The following is a 20,190-nucleotide window of genomic DNA, read 5'->3' on the forward strand; positions in this document are numbered from 1 at the left end:
AAGGAAAATTCACAGATGCAATAAAAGGGCAAGGCAAGCAGAGAGTGGTGAACCTCCGAAATTTATAGACAGGAAAAGGCAGTTTTTCTTTGATGCCTCGGGCAGTGCACCACTAGTATGCCGCCCATATGACAAAGGATCACACAAAAAGGCGTGTTTCATTCTTGAGGGTGAATTGGACTAGATATTTTCAGTGGAGATCCTCGTTTCTCTATTCTTCTTTTGAGAAAGATGGAGGGACTATCTGTATGGGGCAAAATCTACCTAGAGACATATAGCACCAAGGGGGGGGGGGGGGGGGGGATCCAACGTAAAGATCCATCACAACAACGAATGCAAGAACTATGTGAGGCCTCTCTCGACTATGTGGAAGGAAAAGTGCCTTCTCATAAAAGATAAGACTCAGCGAATCATCACCCCGATGACATGACACAAGGGACAAACAGGACACAAGTTTGTCACACCACTCAAGGGCGCAGATGAACTCATATGAAACATAGCAACGCAAGAATATTAGTTGGCTCACTAACATATCAAATATATGGCACAATAACATAGGTTTTAATACTTTAGGGTTCTAGTATTGAATCTCAATTGGCCAAGGTCTAATGTTGTAACCTATAAATAGTTGCACCCCTCACTTGTAAAAGATCTCGACTCTCATTCTCTTACCAAGTCAGGTTTCTTGGTCTCTAAGCATTTGTTATCTTTTACAATTTGTCTAGTTTTTGGTAATCGTACTTCGTCAACAGCTTGAAAAGCCTGGAACTGATCTCAAACGCACTCCTATTAACTCCGAACTCGTTTAGATTCATTTGATTTACTTTGTTTACTTCGCTAATTTTATATTTTGTTCGTTCCCATTTTCACCTCATAATCGAACTACTAGTAAGTCAGACCTAAAACAAGGTTAATCGTAATGCATGCTCTTCTCACCTACAAATTCAATTGTACCAAATCCACAGTAAATAGATAGAAAAAATGGATTTCATAATTACGTTTACTGGCTGCTCTACTTAATGTGTTGGATTGAATATGCAGATTCTTTGCTTCTGGCACTTGTTTTATGTTGAGCGATTTGTCTGTTAACAGCTTTGGAGCAAATAAATACTCTCTGAATCCCAAGAAACATGAGGAGATGGACATCCACCATCATGCAGAAAACAAAAGTTTCACCACAAGCTTGAAAATCCTGCCATTTGTGACCTTTTCGCCAGCAAATCAAGAGGTCCACCGGTAATTCTAAATCATGAATGCTCGGGAAAGAGAAGGAGAGTTTGAGATTGTCCAGAAGTGCATGTGGTCTCCAATTGTGGGAATCCTTCGGAGCAGTCAGATCCAGTTGTCACTGAATTATCCTTGTGCTCACCTGGAGAGAATTCAAATGTTTCAGGCTGTTCGGAAGAGCTTGGTGCTTCCAGTTGTTCAAGTACCAAGCAGGAGGTAGCATCATCTATTGCTTCACTAACTTGCGGATCAGCTATAGTTTCGGGTTGTTCTGAAGCGTATGACTCTTCCCTGTGTTGGAAACTTTGAGTTGCAGAAGAGCTTGGTATTTCCAATTGTTGATCAGGAATTATTTGGAAAGTTTGACACTCACTGGGAGAATACGAATCCTTCATCACTTGAGGAAAATTAAGACGTCTTCTCTTAACAGAAGCATCCTCCATTTTCTGGCCCTGGTCATCATTACATACTCTAAACAGGTCGGTATTCCGAGATTCCACATCAAGCTGGACCGCGATGGTTGATTGATCTATCTGCTGAATTTTATTCTCATAAACCAAAAGAAGTCCCCATTTTGTTGCAGTGTCTGGGTCTATAGATGCCTCGAAGAAGCAATAGTCATTTGGCAGCTTTTTCCCTTTCTCACAATCAGAAGAATGCCATAGTGATACAAAAGGGATGTAGCTAAAGCAAATGGCATATTTACTACCATGAGAGCAACATGTTTGACGGGCAACAATCAAACATTTTTTCTGGAGTACATCATGTTCTTGCCTGTTATATCTTTGTACTAACTTAGCAGTAACCTTAGCGCATCCAAACCTGCGACTTCCTCGTTGTGATTTAGCATCTGAAGGTTTCTGATTCTGACCAATAACCGATGGTACACGAAAGCATATAACAAATCCTTTGAATTTACTTTCGTACCAACATGGATCAAGTTGAGTGGAGAATCTTTTTGTTTGTTCTTTCCGGTAATAAGTGAACCCGTTCCATCTTATATCTCCAGGGAAGAAAACGCTAAATGGCAGCCTTTTCTCCCACTACAACAAAGAAACCTGTATCAGCTCCATTTTCCCTTAAAACATAATTGGATAAGCAGAAAAATCAAGAGAGAGAGAGAGAGAGAGAGCTCTATACCTGAGATGCCACACTAATTGAGTGGAGGACAAAGTGCAAGATACCAGTCAATTCACCTCTGTTCTCAATATGACACGTGAATGACACTGAATACAGGTCTGAATATTTGCTAGGGAAATCAGGGATGCTTTTCAATATTAAAGGATCATATGCATATAACTCCTTTATGCATGGTGGAAGTTCGGGTAACACAATCTTCTCACAAAATGTAATATCTAGGTAATGAAAGAGCAGATTGGTGGTTTCACTAAAACTAGTAAAATCATTTCTAGTCAAATCCAAGTGAGCCAAAGATGATAAGCCTCCAAGATCAAGAAGATGTTCTCCGCTACACAGCGTGTATTTGTTAAGCTTTAACACCCTCAACGGCGATACATCTGATGCAGGGGGTAACAGAAATGTTGCACCTTGTCTGTATCCAGACCAGCGAGAGAACGAACAAAAGTTTAGTTCACCAAGATCTGAAACTGAAGGGGGTAACTGGGAAATTGCAGTACCATATACTACTAACTTCTTTAACAGTTTCAAGTCGCCCATCTTTTCTGGCAACTCCACTAGTCTTTTGCAGTTGTAGATCAGAAGAACTCCAAGACTCTTCAGACAACAAAAGCTGTTTGGAATGCTTACCAGATCTTTACAATGACTTAGTCTTAGTTGTTTGAGGGAACCAAGATTTCCGATTGACACCGGAAGCTCTACTATCGGAACATATTCTACAACAAGTTCCTGTAAACCATGCATCCCGTCAAGTGGCGGCAATGTTGTTATTTTTGGAAGACAAGAAAGTTTGAGAGTCTCAAGGGATTCCATCTGATCACAACTAGGAAGCTTCTCAAGGCTCTGACAATTAGTTACCTCCAATGTCAATAAACAGTGAATCTCCTTGGTTTCTGGCAATTCCCTCAATTTTGGAAGACAAGAAAGTTTGAGACTCTGAAGTGATCCCATTTGAATACAACTTGGAAGCTTCTCAAGGCTTGGACAATCAATTACTTCCACCGAAGTTAGCTTCGTGTGAATGCCAAAGGATGGGCTGACTTCTCTCAAACTCTTACATCCCTCCAGCTTTATTCTCTCTAAATTTGGCATCATACTAAAGCTTGGAACTTCTTCCAAGTGCTCACAGTAGCTGAGATACAAAGTTTTAAGTTTGTCCAAGCCCTATTTAGAATGGAAAAATGTTTATAAGTATGTGTAATATTCAACTATGTTTTAGGTGAAGACGACAGACACCTTACCACTCATAAAGAACAATTTGTGAATGATTAATTGAATTTAAAAGCGTGTTATCCCATTTTAAATGATGAAAGTTGTTCTCTTATCATTAGTAGATTGATGAAGGGTGAAATAGCATAGAATAAGAATGCCAAAGAAAAGCGACAGTAACAATCTTACCTTTGAAATTGTCCAGAGCTTCTGAAGTGTAGTACTTTCAAGTATATCGAGACGAAGAAGCTTTGAAGGTTCAAAACTCTGTGGCAATGAATTTAGAGGGCAACCTTCCCAATCAAGCCACCTTATGCTGCTAGGAATATGAGTGATCGGGTCAACAGAGCAGAAATTTGTTGCTCTGACTACAAGCACCCTCAATCTTTTCATTCTTCTGAATGATTCATTGATGTTGTAATAGGATATATCCTGTTTTGGCATGTAATTCCTTGGGATCCATAGGCCCTCCACAGCTTCTGCCTCCTAAAAAAAACAAAGGAAACTTTTAAAGAACACTATTGTGTGAAATCATTTCCACAGACAGAACTAGAATAATACTTGAAAGTGAATATTGACATGAGTTTGCAAATTTTTGCAGGTTTTTTAATTCAAGAAGATATCAAAAAATGCGACCACACAAATACAATAATATGGGGAATGAAGACACTGACAACAAAAGAATGTGACTTCTAGCAGAAAGAATACTCGGAATTCGGATCTATGTGTGTGTTTTTGTGTATCGAAGTGATTTATTACAGATTATAAGGAAACAAAATCTGAAATACAAAACTACAGTACATAGTATGCACTTGTGAATAACAAAATTGATCTGAGTTATTGAACTAAAAAAATATTTTATCAAGTATTCAAAATTGATATGATTGACACAACTGACAAAACAGAAATATAACACTATTCTATATAGCAAAAGAATTTAAGAAAAGAAAAGAAAAAGAAACTCATAAATTTAACCCAGAAAGTGGATGATGGCTTCAATATAGTTCATATGTATTGTTAAAAGTTGCTTTAAAGAATAATGCACGTGACTTATTTTTTTGTTTTTCTCCAGCTCTTTTACATAAAACTTCTAGTCAAATTGGGATTTCTATTTTTGGTAGAAAACTGATTAGTTATTTATGTTATTTTTTGTAGCAAATAGGTTGTTTTTTTTACGGTAAGTTTAATCTATTTTTAGTTGTAATATCGACTATATAAGTTAGGAGTTGATGATTAATAAAATACATTGCTTTACCAGAAAAGAAAAAAACACTTCTCTGTGTCTCTTCTTCTCTAACTTATCTGTATTTTCAGCAGTAAGTTTTTGCCTCTCCTTGCTACGTTATTTTAACAGTATTAAAACCAACAATTGATATCTAGAGCTATTTTTCTTGAGGAACCTGTGAGTGAAGAGATGGATACTAAAAATAGTTTTTCACCCACCCATTTTTTATGGTGAAAATTATCAATTATGGGTTGTGAGAATGAAAACTTACTTGGAGCCTCTTGATCTTTGGGAAACTATGGAAGATCATGAAATTAATTCGCTGCCAAATAATCCCACCATAGCTCAAATCAAGAGTAACAAGGAAAAGAAAACCATGAAGTCTAAAGCGAAGGCAACTCTATTTGCTTTTGTTTCAACAACTATTTTTACAAGAATTATGTCTCTCACATCACCAAAAGAAATTTGGGATTATCTAAAGAAGAATATGCTGGAGATAAAAAAAATTCGAGGAATGCAAGTACTGAATTTAATAAGAGAGTTCAAGTTGCAGAGTTGCAGAGAATGAAAGACTCCGAGACAGTCAAAGAGTACTCGGACAGATTACCTGGCACTATTAACAATGTAAGATTATTAGGCACTGAAATTAAAGATTCAAGAATTATTGAAAATATTCTTGTTACAGTGCCCGAAAGATATGAAACATGTATAACTACCTTAAAAAATACACAAGATCTATCCAAAATTACCTTGACAGAGTTGTTAAATTCTTTTCAAGCACTGGAGCAAAGGAGACTTATGAGGCAAAATGGTATGGTTGAAGAACACTTAGTAGCCAGCTAGCTACAAAACTCAAAGCAGGGGTAAAAATTTTAAAAGTTACCCACCTTGTGAGCACTGTGGAAAAATGGGTCATCCACCATACAGGTGTTGGAAAAGGCCAGACATGAAGTGCAGCAAGTGCAATCAGCTTGGCCATGAAGCAGTGATTTGCAAAAACAAATTTGAGAACCATGAAGCAGATGCACATATGGTCAATGAAGAAGAAGACCTTTTTTTGTTGCAACATGTATCTTAAGTAAGGTTTCAATGAATTTTTGGTTGATTGATAGCGGTTGCACCAACCACATGACTTATAACAAAGTTTGCCTAAAGAATTAAAGCCTACTGAAATATCCAAAGTTAGGATCGAAAATGGTGACCAAATTCTTGTTGAAGAAAAAGGAATGTTGTCATCAAAACAAGTTCAGGTAATAAAGCAATTTCAGATGTTCTTTATGTACCTAATATTGATCAAAACTTATTGAGTATTTGTCAGATGGTAGAAAATATTTCTCAATGAGTATTTGAGGATAAGCATTGCCTCATCAATGATGGTGCTGGAAAAGAAGTTTTAAACATTAAGATGGGAGGTAAACATTTCTCATTTGATCCAATGGAAGATGTTTCTGCAAAACATGAAAAAAATTATAGGATGGAAAAATTAGAAGATGATCCTCTAATTGAAAAAGCACAAGCAAAATGTGAACCTGCTAGGTTCAAAGGAGCTTTCAATGTTCCTAAAGGAATTGAAGCAATAGAGGAGTAATCAATGTTTTAGGAAAATAAAATGGGTAAGTTTAAACTCAAGGTGCGAACGAAGCAAGAAGACATGTCTAAAGGATTTAGTAGTCAGGAGTTGCATTCAAGACTAAAAGTGAATTTAGTTCATTACAAGCCCAAAGATGAATTTGTAGATTTATTCACAAGGTTACTTTCGGTTATCAAATGTGGAGATCCCAATACAGAAGACCAAAATTTTGCAGTTCCTAAAGTAAGGAGGAGTGTTAAAAGTTGTTTTAAGGAATAATGCACGTGACTTGTTTTTTGTTTTTCTCCAGCTTTTTTACATACAACTCCTCGTCAAATTGAGATTTCTATTTTTGGTAGGAAACTGCTTAGTTGTTTCTGTTATTTTTTATAGCGAATAGGTTGTTTTTTTATGGTAAGTTTAACATATTTTTAGTTGTCATAGCGACAATTTAAGTTAGGAGATGATGATCAATAAAATATGTTGTTTTATCTCTGTTTTTCAACCGTAAAGTTCTTGGCTCTCCTTGCTACATTATTTTAACAGTACTAAAACTAACATGTATGATGTAGTGACATATCTTACCAAATTTCCTGTAAACAAATCCTCAATATCCTCACGAAGCCATATTCTGCTCCTTCTTGTGTCACCTTGTCTCACGATGTGCCAGGCCATTTCTTGTATCAAATCATGCATTTCGATTGTGTCATAGGGTGAGATAAATAAGAGAGACTTTTCAATTAAGACTCTTATTGTAGATCCAATATGACAGCTCTCAAGCATTTCCTCTACATAACCCCTCAATTTTCCTCTATAAAAGCATCCAATATCTAGAAATAGTCTCTGATCAGAAGGATTCAGCCGTTCAAAACTTATCTTAAGCTTAGAAAGAACATGATCTGGCATATCCTTAAGTCTGTCAACTGCGCATTTCCACTCAATCTTCTCTAGTCCATAGAGAGACGAACCAAGAATTTTCAGAGCTAGAGGGAGAAAACCGGCATTCTGCACAACTTGATTTAAAACCTCCTCAAAATCTTCCTCGGGAATTCTTTGCTTAAAGGCATGTAGGCTGAAGAGCTCAATAGCTTCATTAATAGTCATTAAGTTGACTTGATACACATCATCCACCTCATTATGTAACAAGTGTCTATCTGTTGTTGTAATCAAAATTCTACTACCAGTACCAAACCAGTCACGCCCTCCAACTAACATTTCTAATTGGTCTTTCTGATTTACATCATCAAGAATGATCAAAACCTTCATTGAGCGTAGCCTTTGCTTTATGATTTTCATGCCTTCATATACACTTGCTATAGTTAAGCTTACCTTGAGGATTTTTGAGAGGAGAACTCCTTGCAAATATTGCAGTCCACGTGTCCTTTGGATTTCTGAAACATTATCTAGAAAACACATACCATCAAATTGGTCAGAATATTTGTCAAACACAGCATTTGCAATTGTTGTCTTACCAATGCCGCTCATCCCCCATATTCCAATAAAACGAACATCAGGTGTTTCCATCCTTAGTAATGAACTTACTTCATGCATTCGAGATTCCATCCCCACCAAATCTTTTTCAATGGTTGAAATTACTTGACATAGTTTACTCAGTATGTCTTCAACAACATGCTGAATGCAATTAGATTCATACCTGTAAATGCAATTGCAAAGAAAACTTCGAATGAGACTTCACAAACAGAAGATGATTGATATGTTTAGTATTTCTAGTCCTTTCAAAACCATGTGAGAATCACTAGTCTGGAAATTATATAATATGTTTAGTATTTCTAATCCTTTTGAGATCATGCTAAATTGGAAAATCATGTGGAGATCACTTCTCATCTCTCTTTTCACATACTCCCTTTGGTTCCTCTCCGTATTAATGGTTGAATCTTTATCTCTCATTGAACCACTTATTTCAATCATTAATAGATTTATCTTTGAGAAACAACTATACTGTTATGAAATAAGACTTCACATCTAACTTAACTCCATAACCTAACTCGTGAAGAGAATTGACCAACACCATATGAGGAGACAATAACTAACTTCAAAATTAATGTCGAACTTCAACACCCCTCACACGGAATCAGACATTTGGAGGTGGACACTATAACATAGAGGGGGGAGGGGCAACATAGGAAAAAACAATGATAGGGATGGACCATGTTAACTGTCAAGATAATGGATCTTAGGCATAACTCAAATCCAAGGCTAGCTCAAGAAATAAGGATCGTCCAAGACCATATATGGAGACAACTCATACTCTCTCAACAAATGACGATACTCTAACACACAAAACAGCATTTTTTCACTTTGAGCCCTGTAAAGAATGGATCTTGGGTCTAATTAAACCTCAAAAGCTAGCTCATGAGGAGAGGATTGCCCAAGTACATATAAGGAGACCAATTACCCATCCCTTTTCAAATATGGAATACTTAACACTCCCTCGCACGCCCAGTCCTCGTTAACTAGAGCGTGGACAATATAATTTGAGGGCCCAACATCGGTAAGCAAAGATTTGGGATGGGCCTGGCTCTGATACCATGTAAAGAATGGATCTTGGGCCTAACTCAACCTCAAAAACTAGCTCATGAGGGGAGAATTGTCTAAGTCCATATAAGGAGAACAATTACCCATCCCTTTTCCGAAGTGGGATACTTAATAGTCCCCCGCACGCACAAGCCTCATTAACGGAAGCGAGGACAATATAATATGGGAGCCCAACATCGGTGAACAAAGATTTGAGATAGGTCTGGCTCTGATACCATGTAAAGAATGAATTTTGAGCCTAACTCAACCTCAAGAACTAGCTTTTGAGACCCTATTATAGACACTACATTAATCCTTTTCCAACTAAGAGACTACTACACTATAATCCTTTTTCAACTAGGACACTACGTTGCAATCCTTTTCCAAGCAATACTCTATGTTTTATTCCTGTTCCTACTCATATTCTAACACTCCCCCATAATCTGGTGCATACATGTCACATATACCAAGCTTCTTATTCCTACTCATATTCTAACACTCACTCAAGCTGCTGCATACATGTCATATGTACCAAGCTTGTTATGGATGTAATTAATACGAAGATCAGCAAAGGACTTGGTGAAGATATCTTCAACAAAACTGGTAAGGACTGCTCTGGACGTCTGGGATATCTCAGTTAAAGAGAAACAAACTGAAAAATGGTCGAAAATATTGTAAACATCATCGAGAAGACAACTTGTCGCTGGAATATTGCCAGAAATTAGTATAAATAAATGGGTCATCTTGAAATCAAGAGATGAGTAGATCTTGAACAAGAAAGTCACCAAAAAAAACTGGTTGAAACATGTTCACGTGCCGGATGATTAGATTTGATGACTGAAAAACGGTCAAAATCTGAGAAAAATTATATGGGTAGGGTCGGAATGGTGGCACGACCCTACTGAAATAAAAAAAATTATATAGGTAGGGTTGGAATAATGGCACAACCCTATGCAAATCAGATATGAAGAGTCACCGAAAAGTCACACAGAACTACGAAATCAAATCTGAGGAGTCACCGAAAAGACGCATGGTGCCATGCAACTCAAATATGAGAAAATAGTCCTGAAAGATGCACGGTACTATGCAAATTAAATATGAGAAGTAGTCTGGAGAGATGCGTGGTGCTACCAAATTAGAAATGAGAAAATAGTCACCAAAAAGATGCACGGTGCTACCGTGAATCAAATATGGGAAAGTAGTCACCGAAAAGATGCATGGTGCTACACAAATTAAATATGAGAAAGTAGTTACCGAAAATATGCATGGTGCTAGGCAAATTAGATATGAGAAGCCATGAGAAAGAAGTATGGTGGCGTAACTTTTGCTAACATGATCATTGACCAGACGGGCAACATATATAGATTATAGCCGCCCGCCGGCAGCTGAAGCTCTTTGATTCTCTACCAAGATCGTAGAGGCTCTGATACCATGTAAAGAATGGATCTTGAGCCTAACTCAACCTCAAGAACTAGCTTTTAAGACCCTATTATAGACACTACATTAATCTTTTTCCAACTAGGAGACTACTACACTATAATCCTTTTCCAACTAGGAGACTACTATACTATAATCCTTTTTCAACTAGGACACTACGTTGCGGTCCTTTTCCAAGTAGTACTCTACATTTTATTCTTTTTCCTACTCATATTCTAACACTCCCCCATAAGCTGGTACATACATGTCACATGTACCAAGCTTCTTATTCCTACTCATATTCTCACACTCACACTCTCACTCAAGCTGGTGCATACATGTCATATGTACCAAGTTTGTTATGGATGTAATTACTATGAGGATCAGTAAGGGACTTGGTAAAGATATCTTCAACAAAACTGGTAAGGACTGCTCTGGACGTCTGGGAGATCTCAATTAAAAAACTGAAAAAGTGGTCGGAAAAGTTGTAAACATCGCTGAGAAGATGACTTGTCGCTGGAATATTGCCAGAAATTGGTATAAATAAATGTGTCATCTTGAAACCAAGAGATGAGTAGATCCTGAACAAGAAAACAACAATAACAACAACATATCCAGCGTATTCCCACCTAGTGGGGTCTGGGGAGGGTAGAGTGTATGCAGTCCATACCAATACCTCAGGTGAAGTAGAGAGGTTGTTTTGGATACACCCCCGACTTAGATCCAATAACAATATAACAAACACAATACATAAATGCATATAAACTTGTACAGTATGCAAAATAAACTAACGCTAGCCACAAGATAATACTAAAACTATAAATCCAAAACCATAGATAGCACTCAACACCTACGAACAAGAAACTTCAGACACAAATACAGAACACTGCCCTGCTGTTACCGACACCCTCCCACCCCCTAACCCTCTACCCTAATCCACACCATCCACACCAACTATCAAGGGTCATGTCCTCCGTAAGCTGTAACTGTTCCATATCATGCCTAATCACCTCCCTCTAATATTTCTTCGGCCTATCACTCCCCCGCCTAAAATCATCCATAGTCAGTGTCTCACACCTCTGCACTGGCGCATCAGAACCCCTCTTCATCACCTGCCTGAACCAACGTAACCTCACTTCTCGCATCTTGTCCTCCACCGAAGCCACTCCCACCTTTTTCCGAATAATCTCATTCCTCACCCTATCCTTCCTGGTCTGACCACACATCCACCACAATATCCTCATCTCCGCCACCTTTAACTTTTGGATGTGGGATTTCTTAACTGGCCAACACTGCGCTCCATACAACATAGCCGGTCGAACTGTCACTCTGTAGAACTAGCCTTTAAGCTTCGGGCCTTCTTATCACAAAAAACTCCCGAAGCCAGCCGCCACTTCAACCATCCTGCCCCAATACGATGCGTGACATCCTCGTCAATCTCACCATCGCCCTGAATCATAGACCCCAGATACTTAAAACTCTCCCTCTTCTGAATGGACTTAGAGTCCAGCTTCACAACCACGTCAGTCTCCAGCGACACATCACTAAACTTACACTCCAAGTACTCAGTCTTGGTCCTGCTCAACCAAAATCCTTTAGACTCAAAGGTCTGTCTCCAAATCTCCAACTTATCATTAACTCCTCCCCGAGTCTCGTCAATCAATACCACATCATCTACAAATAACATTGTAACACCACACATTTTTAGGCTAGAATTTAAATCGTTGTTCCTATGCGTACAGACTTAAACCAAATGATTTTATGTCTATATGTGTGTGATGATCAATACTATAGTGTTAAAATGTCCTTTTATATCAGTCGAGGTTATAAAAATCTCCAAACTCAAAGACGAGTTGAGAACACTTTTATTGATCAAGTTGTAGTGAATGATTTAGCTTGGGTCAACTTTAAACGACCATTACTCCTTGTACATAATGAGTTACGTGCCCTACCTTATATCAAAAGAAAGATCTTTGAATATTCTTTCCAATGCAACTAGTTTCACCTTAATCCGATATCGGAGCGAGAAGTTATGCCCATTTTACTCCAACATGTCAGCCTATCAACAAAGTGACGATCTGAGCTGACGGGCCGTCACCTATGTGACGACTTATCAGCCCAAGTCGTCAACCTTAGGCAGAAAATCATCAATTCCAGCTTCTAAGTGACGACCTGGGGTGACAGGCCGTCACCTAAGTAACGACCTATCAGCCCAAGTCGTCACCCATGAAATTCAGCAATTCCCATTCGAATTTGGAGGGGTATTTTGGTTTTTTCCCTCACCTCCCACGATATAAATCACCAAAAACACGTACTTAGCCATCATAAACAAGTTTTAAAAACCCTTAATCCTCTTTATCCTCAAGAACAAGATTAGGGATTCTTCTTAAGGTCATCTCCCAAGAACATCAAGACTCTAATACATTCTCTTCAAGATAATCAAGAAATTGTGTTTCCCAATCCAAGAACGTTCAAGAAAAGTTAATTTTCTTTCAAGATCAAGGCGTTAAAGTATGTTACACGTTCATCCATGGGCCCTTTTCACCCATGGAGTTCAAGAATCCATCTCTCGTGTTTTAAATCATGAAATTACATGTTTATAATGATTTCTCTCCATGAAGCTTTTATGGATTTTGACTATACATGATGTTTACAATCTATTTTCATTGAAAGCAGCCCTTATTACAAATTTTATGAATTTTGTCCATGAACTTACATGAATTTCAAATTTTTATCATGTTTCCATGAAAGTATTGGTGATATTAAACCTTACATGTTTGAATGGGTTGTTTGTTGAATTTAAAACCCTAATTGGTGATATTAAAAGTAAAAACATGCTATACTACAAGTTTTAAAACTATTCTCATGCTTAGTTTAAACCATGAATTTCAAGCGTTTGATGAAATGCCTAAATGATTGGGTTTTGAACAATGACTACTTATTACATATTTACAAGTTAAGATTTTGGAATGTGTTTTCAAGTGGAATCCATTATAGTATGTCTTAAATATTGTGGTTTCCATATCATGTTCATGAGAATTCAGAATAAATCCTCAATTTATGATTTTGTCATGTGATTGTGTTGTCTCATCATGTCCAGAAATATCCTCATGTTTAAGTTTTGACCCCCATGTGTTTGATGAAATACTTAAGTGAATAATTGTGAACAATGATTCCCTTCCATGGTTTCAAGGCTTTCATACGTCCCTGTTGTTGTTGTTATCGAGACCTGGGGGTTATGAATACCCGAAAACTGTTTACAAAATTTCAGTAGTCTTAGAATAGTTTCAGATAAACCAAGAGTACTATCACTCAGTTAGTACTCAGTCATCATGATCAATTACCCATTCAGTTAAGCTTAGTCAGTCCTGAAATTAGTGTCAAATCAGTTGGGAGTAGGATTCAGCACCAAGCGAACCTAGGGATAGGGACATTCCTGCCAGTTAGGGTTTGACCCTTAGTAGCAATCCCTGAGTTACAGAACTACGTAGTCAGCGTAGGTTGAGATGACTTCCTGCCAGATAAGGGTTGACCCATCTCGCATGAGTTTTCCTGCCAGTGGGGGTTGACAAAATGTCTTCACGCCAATTAGGGTTAACTCACAGCCATTGTTAGTACCCGTGGCAAGGTACTAACACCTTTCCAACTGGGGTTACAGGTTGGACCCCAATCAGTTCAGAGCGGGGCATGTCGGTTAGATGATCCCTCCCACCGTTTCAGTTCCAGTATTCAGTTTAGAACTCAGTTCAGTTTTGCTTGACCATAGCATACAGTTATCATTTATTCAGTTATCAGATTTCAGTATTTCAGTTACAGACTATATTAGAAATGTATTATATGTTTGGTCATGCATTCTCAGATTTTACAGCTTTCACACATCTATATTCAGTATTCTCATGCTAACCAGTCTCTGCTCCATGCATACTTACTAAGTTACTTCATATCATTCAGATAGTTATTACTTCATGTTCAGTTATCCCATGCTATTCATTCAGTGGGTTATCATTTATGCATATAAACCCATGCATCTCAGTCTTACCTCATTTAGCATACCAGTACATTCAAAGTACTGATCGCAAACTCTTTTCTTGGGCTATGATGTTTCATATCATAGGTTTGGACGCTCAGGTTCCCAACCGTACCTAGTTATCCCAACGCACCAGTAGCAGCAGCAATGGTGAGTCCTCATGTTCCGAGGACCAGTTATGTTTATTTCAGTTTCCCAGTTTTAGCAGACAGTCAGAGTTAGTTGGGGGCTTGTCCCATCAACTCCTCAGTTATTCGGTTAGAGGCTTTCAGACTAGTACAGACAGATAGTCAGTTTTCAGATGTTAACATCATATTTCAGTATTGATTACAGTTTTTAAAACCTTATGGCGTATTCAGATATTCCGCACTTCCTATTTTACTGTTATTATTTAGCGCTCACAGCAGGTACCAGCTCATGTGTTAGCTTGTGGTCTTTCAGGACCATAAGCACCGTGTGGCAACCAGGGTGTACTTCCGAGTCGTTACAAACATACACCAAGGCACCCCTCCCTGTATATGTCGCGTCAACACATCCATCACCAAGGCAAATAAAAAAGGGCTAAGAGTCGATCCCTGGTGCAACCCTAACAAAACTGAAAAATGCTCCGAATCTCCACCTACCGTCCTCACATGAGTCTTCGCACCATCATACATGTCCAGAATCGACCTAATGTACGCCACAGGCACCCTTCTAGCCTTCAAGCACCTCGATAAAATCTCCCTGGACACTCTGTCATATGCCTTCTCAAGATCAATAAACACCATATGCAAGTCCTTCTTCCTCTCCCGAAATTGCTCCACTAATCTCCTCACAAGGTGAATGGCCTCAATAGTCGGGCGACCTAGCATGAAACCGAACTGATTCTCAAAGATAGTCACAATCTTTCTCAGTCTCAACTCTACCACCCGTTCTCAAACCTTCATAGTATGATTCAACAACTTAATACCTCTATAGCTGTTGCAACTATGGATGTCTCCCTTATTCTTATATAAAGGAATCATCGTACTCCACCTCCACGCTTCAGGCATCTTCTCCGCCCTAAAAATGATGTTAAACAACATTGTCAACCACTCCAAACCTGCCCCGCCAGTACTCTTTCAAAAATCCACTGGAATCTCGTCTGGCCCCGTCGCCCTACCCCGACGCATCCTGCGAATAGCCCTTTTGACCTCCTCAACCTCAATATGCCTACAATGACCATAATCGCAACACTCCTCAGACTTCTCCAAATCCCCCAACACGAAACCTTTGTCCCCCTCATCGTTCAAGAGTTTATGAAAATAGGACTACCACTTCTTTCTTATGAGGGCATCCTCAACCAACACTGTACCATCCTCTCCCATGATGCACTTCACTTGGTCAAGATCACGAGCCCTCCACTCCCTGGCCTTAGCAAGCCTATACAACTTCTTATCCCCGCCTTTCTACTCTAAAGCCGCATACACTCTCAAAAGTTGTTGTCTTAGCTGTCGTAACCGCTAGCTTAGCCTCTCGTCTAGCTACCTTATACTCCTTATTCTTCTGTCTCTCCTCATCATCCTTGCTCTCAACCAACTTGACATAAGCCACCTTCTTAGACTTCACCTTCCTCTTAACCTCTTCATTCCACCACCAATCCCCTTGATGCTTACCAGATCGACCTCTCGAGACACCCAACACCTCTCTAGCGGTCTCCCTAATGCAACTAGCAGTCGTCTCCCACATACTATCCACATCCCCTCTACTCTCCCAAGCCCTCCTCCTCTTCAACTTCTCCCGCATCTCCAAAGCACTAGCCAACGTCAAGCTACCCCAGCTAATCCTGAACCAAGCCTCCACACTCCTCTTTTTTCTGCCCTTGTTGATTACTAAGTCCATCACCAACAACCTATGTTGAGTCGAAAGACTCTCGCTAGGTATGAATTTACAGTCTTCACATAGTGCTCTATCACTGTTCCTAAGGAGCAAAAATCCAATCTGAGTCTTGACCACTGAACTGCAAAAGTAATAAGGTGCTCCTTCTTCAAAAAGCTCAAATTCGCTATGCACAACCCAAAAGCCCTAGAAAAATCCAAAAGAGAAGCTCCACCTTCATTCCTCTGCCCAAAATCGAAACCGCCATGCACATCATCATACCCTCTCGACAAAGACCCAATATGCCCATTGAAATCTCCTCCCAAGAAAAGCTTCTCAGTGCTCGGGACGCCCCTCACCACCTCATCCAAAACCTCTCAAAAGCTCTTTTTCTCCTCCTCATCCAAACCTACTTGCATAGTATAGGCACTAATAACATTCACCGAAGACCCTCCAATGACCAACTTAATAGACATCAACCTATCACTGACTCTCTTAACCTCCATCACCTGCTACCTAATATACTCATCTACTAAGATACCAACCCCATTTCTATCTCATGCTACCCGAGTACCACAACTTATATCCATCCCCATCTCTCGCATTAGTGCCTATCTATTTAGTTTCCTGGACACACGCTATACTAACCCTCCTCTTTCTAAGAATCTTCACCAACTCTATAGACTTACCTTGAAGTGTCCCTATGTTCCAGGACCCAACTCTCAAACTAGAAGCACCCTTATCCCACCTAGCCCTACTCCCCCGCGCCCCCAACCCTGGACTCGCACCTAGACCCGATTCTCTCCCCAACCCCAACCTATGACATGACCCTAGTACGCCATCTATCACCCCAGCCACCTCTCAAAAGAATACACTAGAGGAAAGTGAAGAACATAGAAGATAAAAACACAACGAGCAAAAGGGCATGGCTAAAAACAGCTAAATAATCCAACAAAAAACCAGCAAATGAGGTTGCTACTCACAAGCAACAATAGGCACTATACTACCCACCCAGGTATGCTAATAAAGAACACCTACTAAGTTACGGGGAAATCAAAACCAGCAATCCCACAAGAACAAATCAAAAAACGCAAACAGGATATCAAGATAGACAAAGAGATAGAAAGCCTACACCAAATAAACTAAAAAGAAATAAACTAGAGAGGAATGAGACGAGTGCACCTGATACTTGGAGAAGACGCAGTGATGGACGTTTTCTTGATTGTTTTGTTGAATTCCGGCAAATTGGTGCAGAAATTGGTCGCCGGAATTTACTGCCGCTGCCTTCACCCTACTGTTGTGTCGCGTCCCTGTAATTGGTCGCCGGAGCATCGCCTGAATGTCACCAGAGCGTCGCCTAGGTGTTGCCGAAATTAGATCTGGTCCAGCACAGCCTGTTAATCTAAACACAGGCGGTCGTCGTACGCTAGGGTCGAGCCGGCAGAAACCCTGCCCCGTCGGCGATAGCAGTGCAAAGAGAGAAAAAAGGAAGAAAGAGAGAGGGAGAGAGAGAACGAGAGAGAGAGAAAGGGTGAGAGAGATACCTATCGCCGGCGTCGGAGTCAAAGTAGTGGTATACGGCAAATGGCTACAACTGCTCCGGCGAGGTGAATCGGGAAATTGGTCGGTGATCGGTTTCGAGTCACAAAGTTGGTCGGCGATGGGTTCTTGAAGCACGCTCACAGGTCAAATTCACCAAAAAAAAAAACTGGTTGAAACATGTTCACGTGCCGGATGACTAGATTAGACAGCTGAAAAGCGGTAAAAATCTGAGAAAAATTATATGGGTAGGATCTGAATGGTGGCACGACCCTACTGAAATAAAAAAAATTATATAGGTAGGATTGGAATGATTGCACGAACCTACGCAAATTAGATTTGAGCAATCACTAAAAAGACACACAGAACTACGCATATCAAATCTGAGGAGTCATCGGAAAGACGCATGGTGTTATGCAACTCAGATATGAGAAAGTAGTCCTGAAAGATGCACGGTACTACACAAATTAAATATGAGAAGTAGTCTGGAGAGATGCGAGGTGCTACTAAATTAAAAATGAGAAAATAGTCACCAAAAAGATGCACGGCGCTACCGTAAATCAAATATGGGAAAGTAGTCACCAAAAAGATGCATGGTGCTACACAAATTAGATATGAGAAAGTTGTCACCAAAAATATGCATGGTGCTATGCAAATTAGATATGAGAAGCCATGGGAAAGAAGTATGGTGGCCTAACTTTTGCTAACATGATCATTGACCAGACGGTCAACATAGATAGATTATAGCCGCCCGCCGGCAGCCGAAGCTCTTTGATTCTCTACCAAGATCGTAGAGGCTCTGATACCATGTAAAGAATGGATCTTAGACCTAAATCAACCTCAAAAGCTAGCTCATGAGGGGAGAATTTGCCAAGTCCATATAAGGAGACCAATTACCCATCCCTTTTCCAATGTGGGATACTTAACAAGCCCTACCCTTTCTTTCTTTCTTTTAAACTGAATAAGGATAGTATAAGTACTTTTAGTATTGAACATGTGATTTTTAGTAATAGGTATGTTGTTCAAACATATCTTGGAGGCTATTGTTTAGGTGATGATGAACTAAGCCTTTAAATTGCTTTCCCAATAACTCGTTAATGTGGCTAATTGTGTACATATCTCCAGTGTTCTGGCAAAATTACAGGAATATTTTTCTCGAGTTTGAATTTCCTATGTCGTTAAATTGTATTTTACGCCTATTAAAAATGATGAATCCCCTAAATACTGAAAAATATAGGGCTACCCTAACTATTTGCAGGGCAAAGCCAAGCTTTTGAGTTTTGGGTTTTGGACTAAAATTCTGTTTAATTACTGGGTTCTACACAGATTATTTGTACATAAATAATGAAATTTACAACATAAATCTAGAGTTTGAGTCAAAGTTACTGAATTTTACCCGTCGTATGCATTTGGTAAATCATATCCAGATATTTTCCCTGCTTGACGAAATGCATCCCTCCAGCATTGCACCTTCTCCACATCCTCTTTCAAATTTTCCTCATGTCTGCCAAATGATTCAGCAAAACTTCCGCTTTGCTTACTTACATCAGATGGATCTACATCATAGAATATCGGTATCACAGTTAGTCCTAATTCTTTCTTGCATTCCATGATCTTCCCAAGTTCATCCAAACACCACGTAGAGGATGCGTAATTCTTAGAAAATACAACAATAGCAAATCTTGATTGTTCAATAGCTTTCACAAGTTCAGGTGAAATGGATTTTCCTCTCTCCAACCTTACATCATCTTTGAAAGTATGAATCCCTTTTTGGTTTAGAGCATAGTAGAGATGACCAACAAAAGTTTTACGTGTATCTTCACCTCTAAAACTTAAGAAAACATCATTCTTCCAACTTTTAGTACTGGATAAACAAGTAGAAGCCATTGTTTGTAGATGAATATGAACAAGAAAATAATTGCGTTTGGTTGTAGTTGAAGGCACTGTCCTTGTTACTGTTTTTGTCTTTGTCAGACTCGTCACACGGTTTAACAAAGACTTAGGCCGCGTTTGGCCATGTCATAATTTTTTAATTGGAATTAGAGTTAGAGTTAAAGTTGGAGTTTTATTTGATTATGAATTAAAGTTGTTTTTGAAATTTTATAAAATAAGTATAATTGAAAACTTTTTCAAATATAATTCAAAAATTATATTTAAAATTTTCATAGTCAAATATCTTGTTTTCACTTTTCTATTAAAATAAAATAATTTATAAAAAAAAATATAAATAATTTTCATGATCAAATGGTTAGTTACTCGCCACTCAATTATTATTTATTGAAAGTCAGTCTGCTCCTTTATAGGTCTGTCTATATATTTTTATTTAGTTGTTTTGTCAGTTCTTGGTAAATTCTTTCCAAGTGCCTTGAAACTACATTGTTCACATTGTCAATAACAATATTAATGAGTCTCATTTTACATGGTTTACGTTATTTTTAAGAGTAATACATGAAGACCCCCGATCTTATC

At 38.9% G+C, this 20,190-nt stretch overlaps 1 protein-coding gene across 4 annotated transcripts; it reads right to left on the minus strand.

The window, feature by feature from the left end:
* Positions 1–910: 910 nt before the first annotated feature.
* Positions 911–19,672, minus strand: LOC107855730 (disease resistance protein Roq1). Of its 4 annotated transcripts, none has more exons than XM_047404808.1 (6): positions 19,118–19,672; positions 7,841–8,022; positions 6,954–7,759; positions 3,763–4,059; positions 2,368–3,528; positions 911–2,270 (listed from the first exon to the last, which is right to left on the minus strand). In XM_047404808.1, the coding sequence occupies exons 1-6, from the start codon at positions 19,606–19,608 to the stop codon at positions 1,248–1,250; spliced, it is 3,960 nt and encodes a 1,319-aa protein (XP_047260764.1). In that variant the 5' UTR covers positions 19,609–19,672; the 3' UTR covers positions 911–1,247. The 4 variants fall into 4 exon arrangements, with proteins under 4 accessions (XP_047260764.1, XP_016556223.2, XP_016556222.2 ...); XM_016700737.2 differs by having other exon boundaries at positions 6,954–7,771; XM_016700736.2 differs by having other exon boundaries at positions 6,954–8,022.
* Between the last annotated feature and the right edge of the window lie 518 nt (positions 19,673–20,190).

This window comes from Capsicum annuum, chromosome 1 (assembly GCF_002878395.1).
Source record: "Capsicum annuum cultivar UCD-10X-F1 chromosome 1, UCD10Xv1.1, whole genome shotgun sequence".
In the NCBI taxonomy this organism is placed as follows: Eukaryota; Viridiplantae; Streptophyta; class Magnoliopsida; order Solanales; family Solanaceae; genus Capsicum; species Capsicum annuum.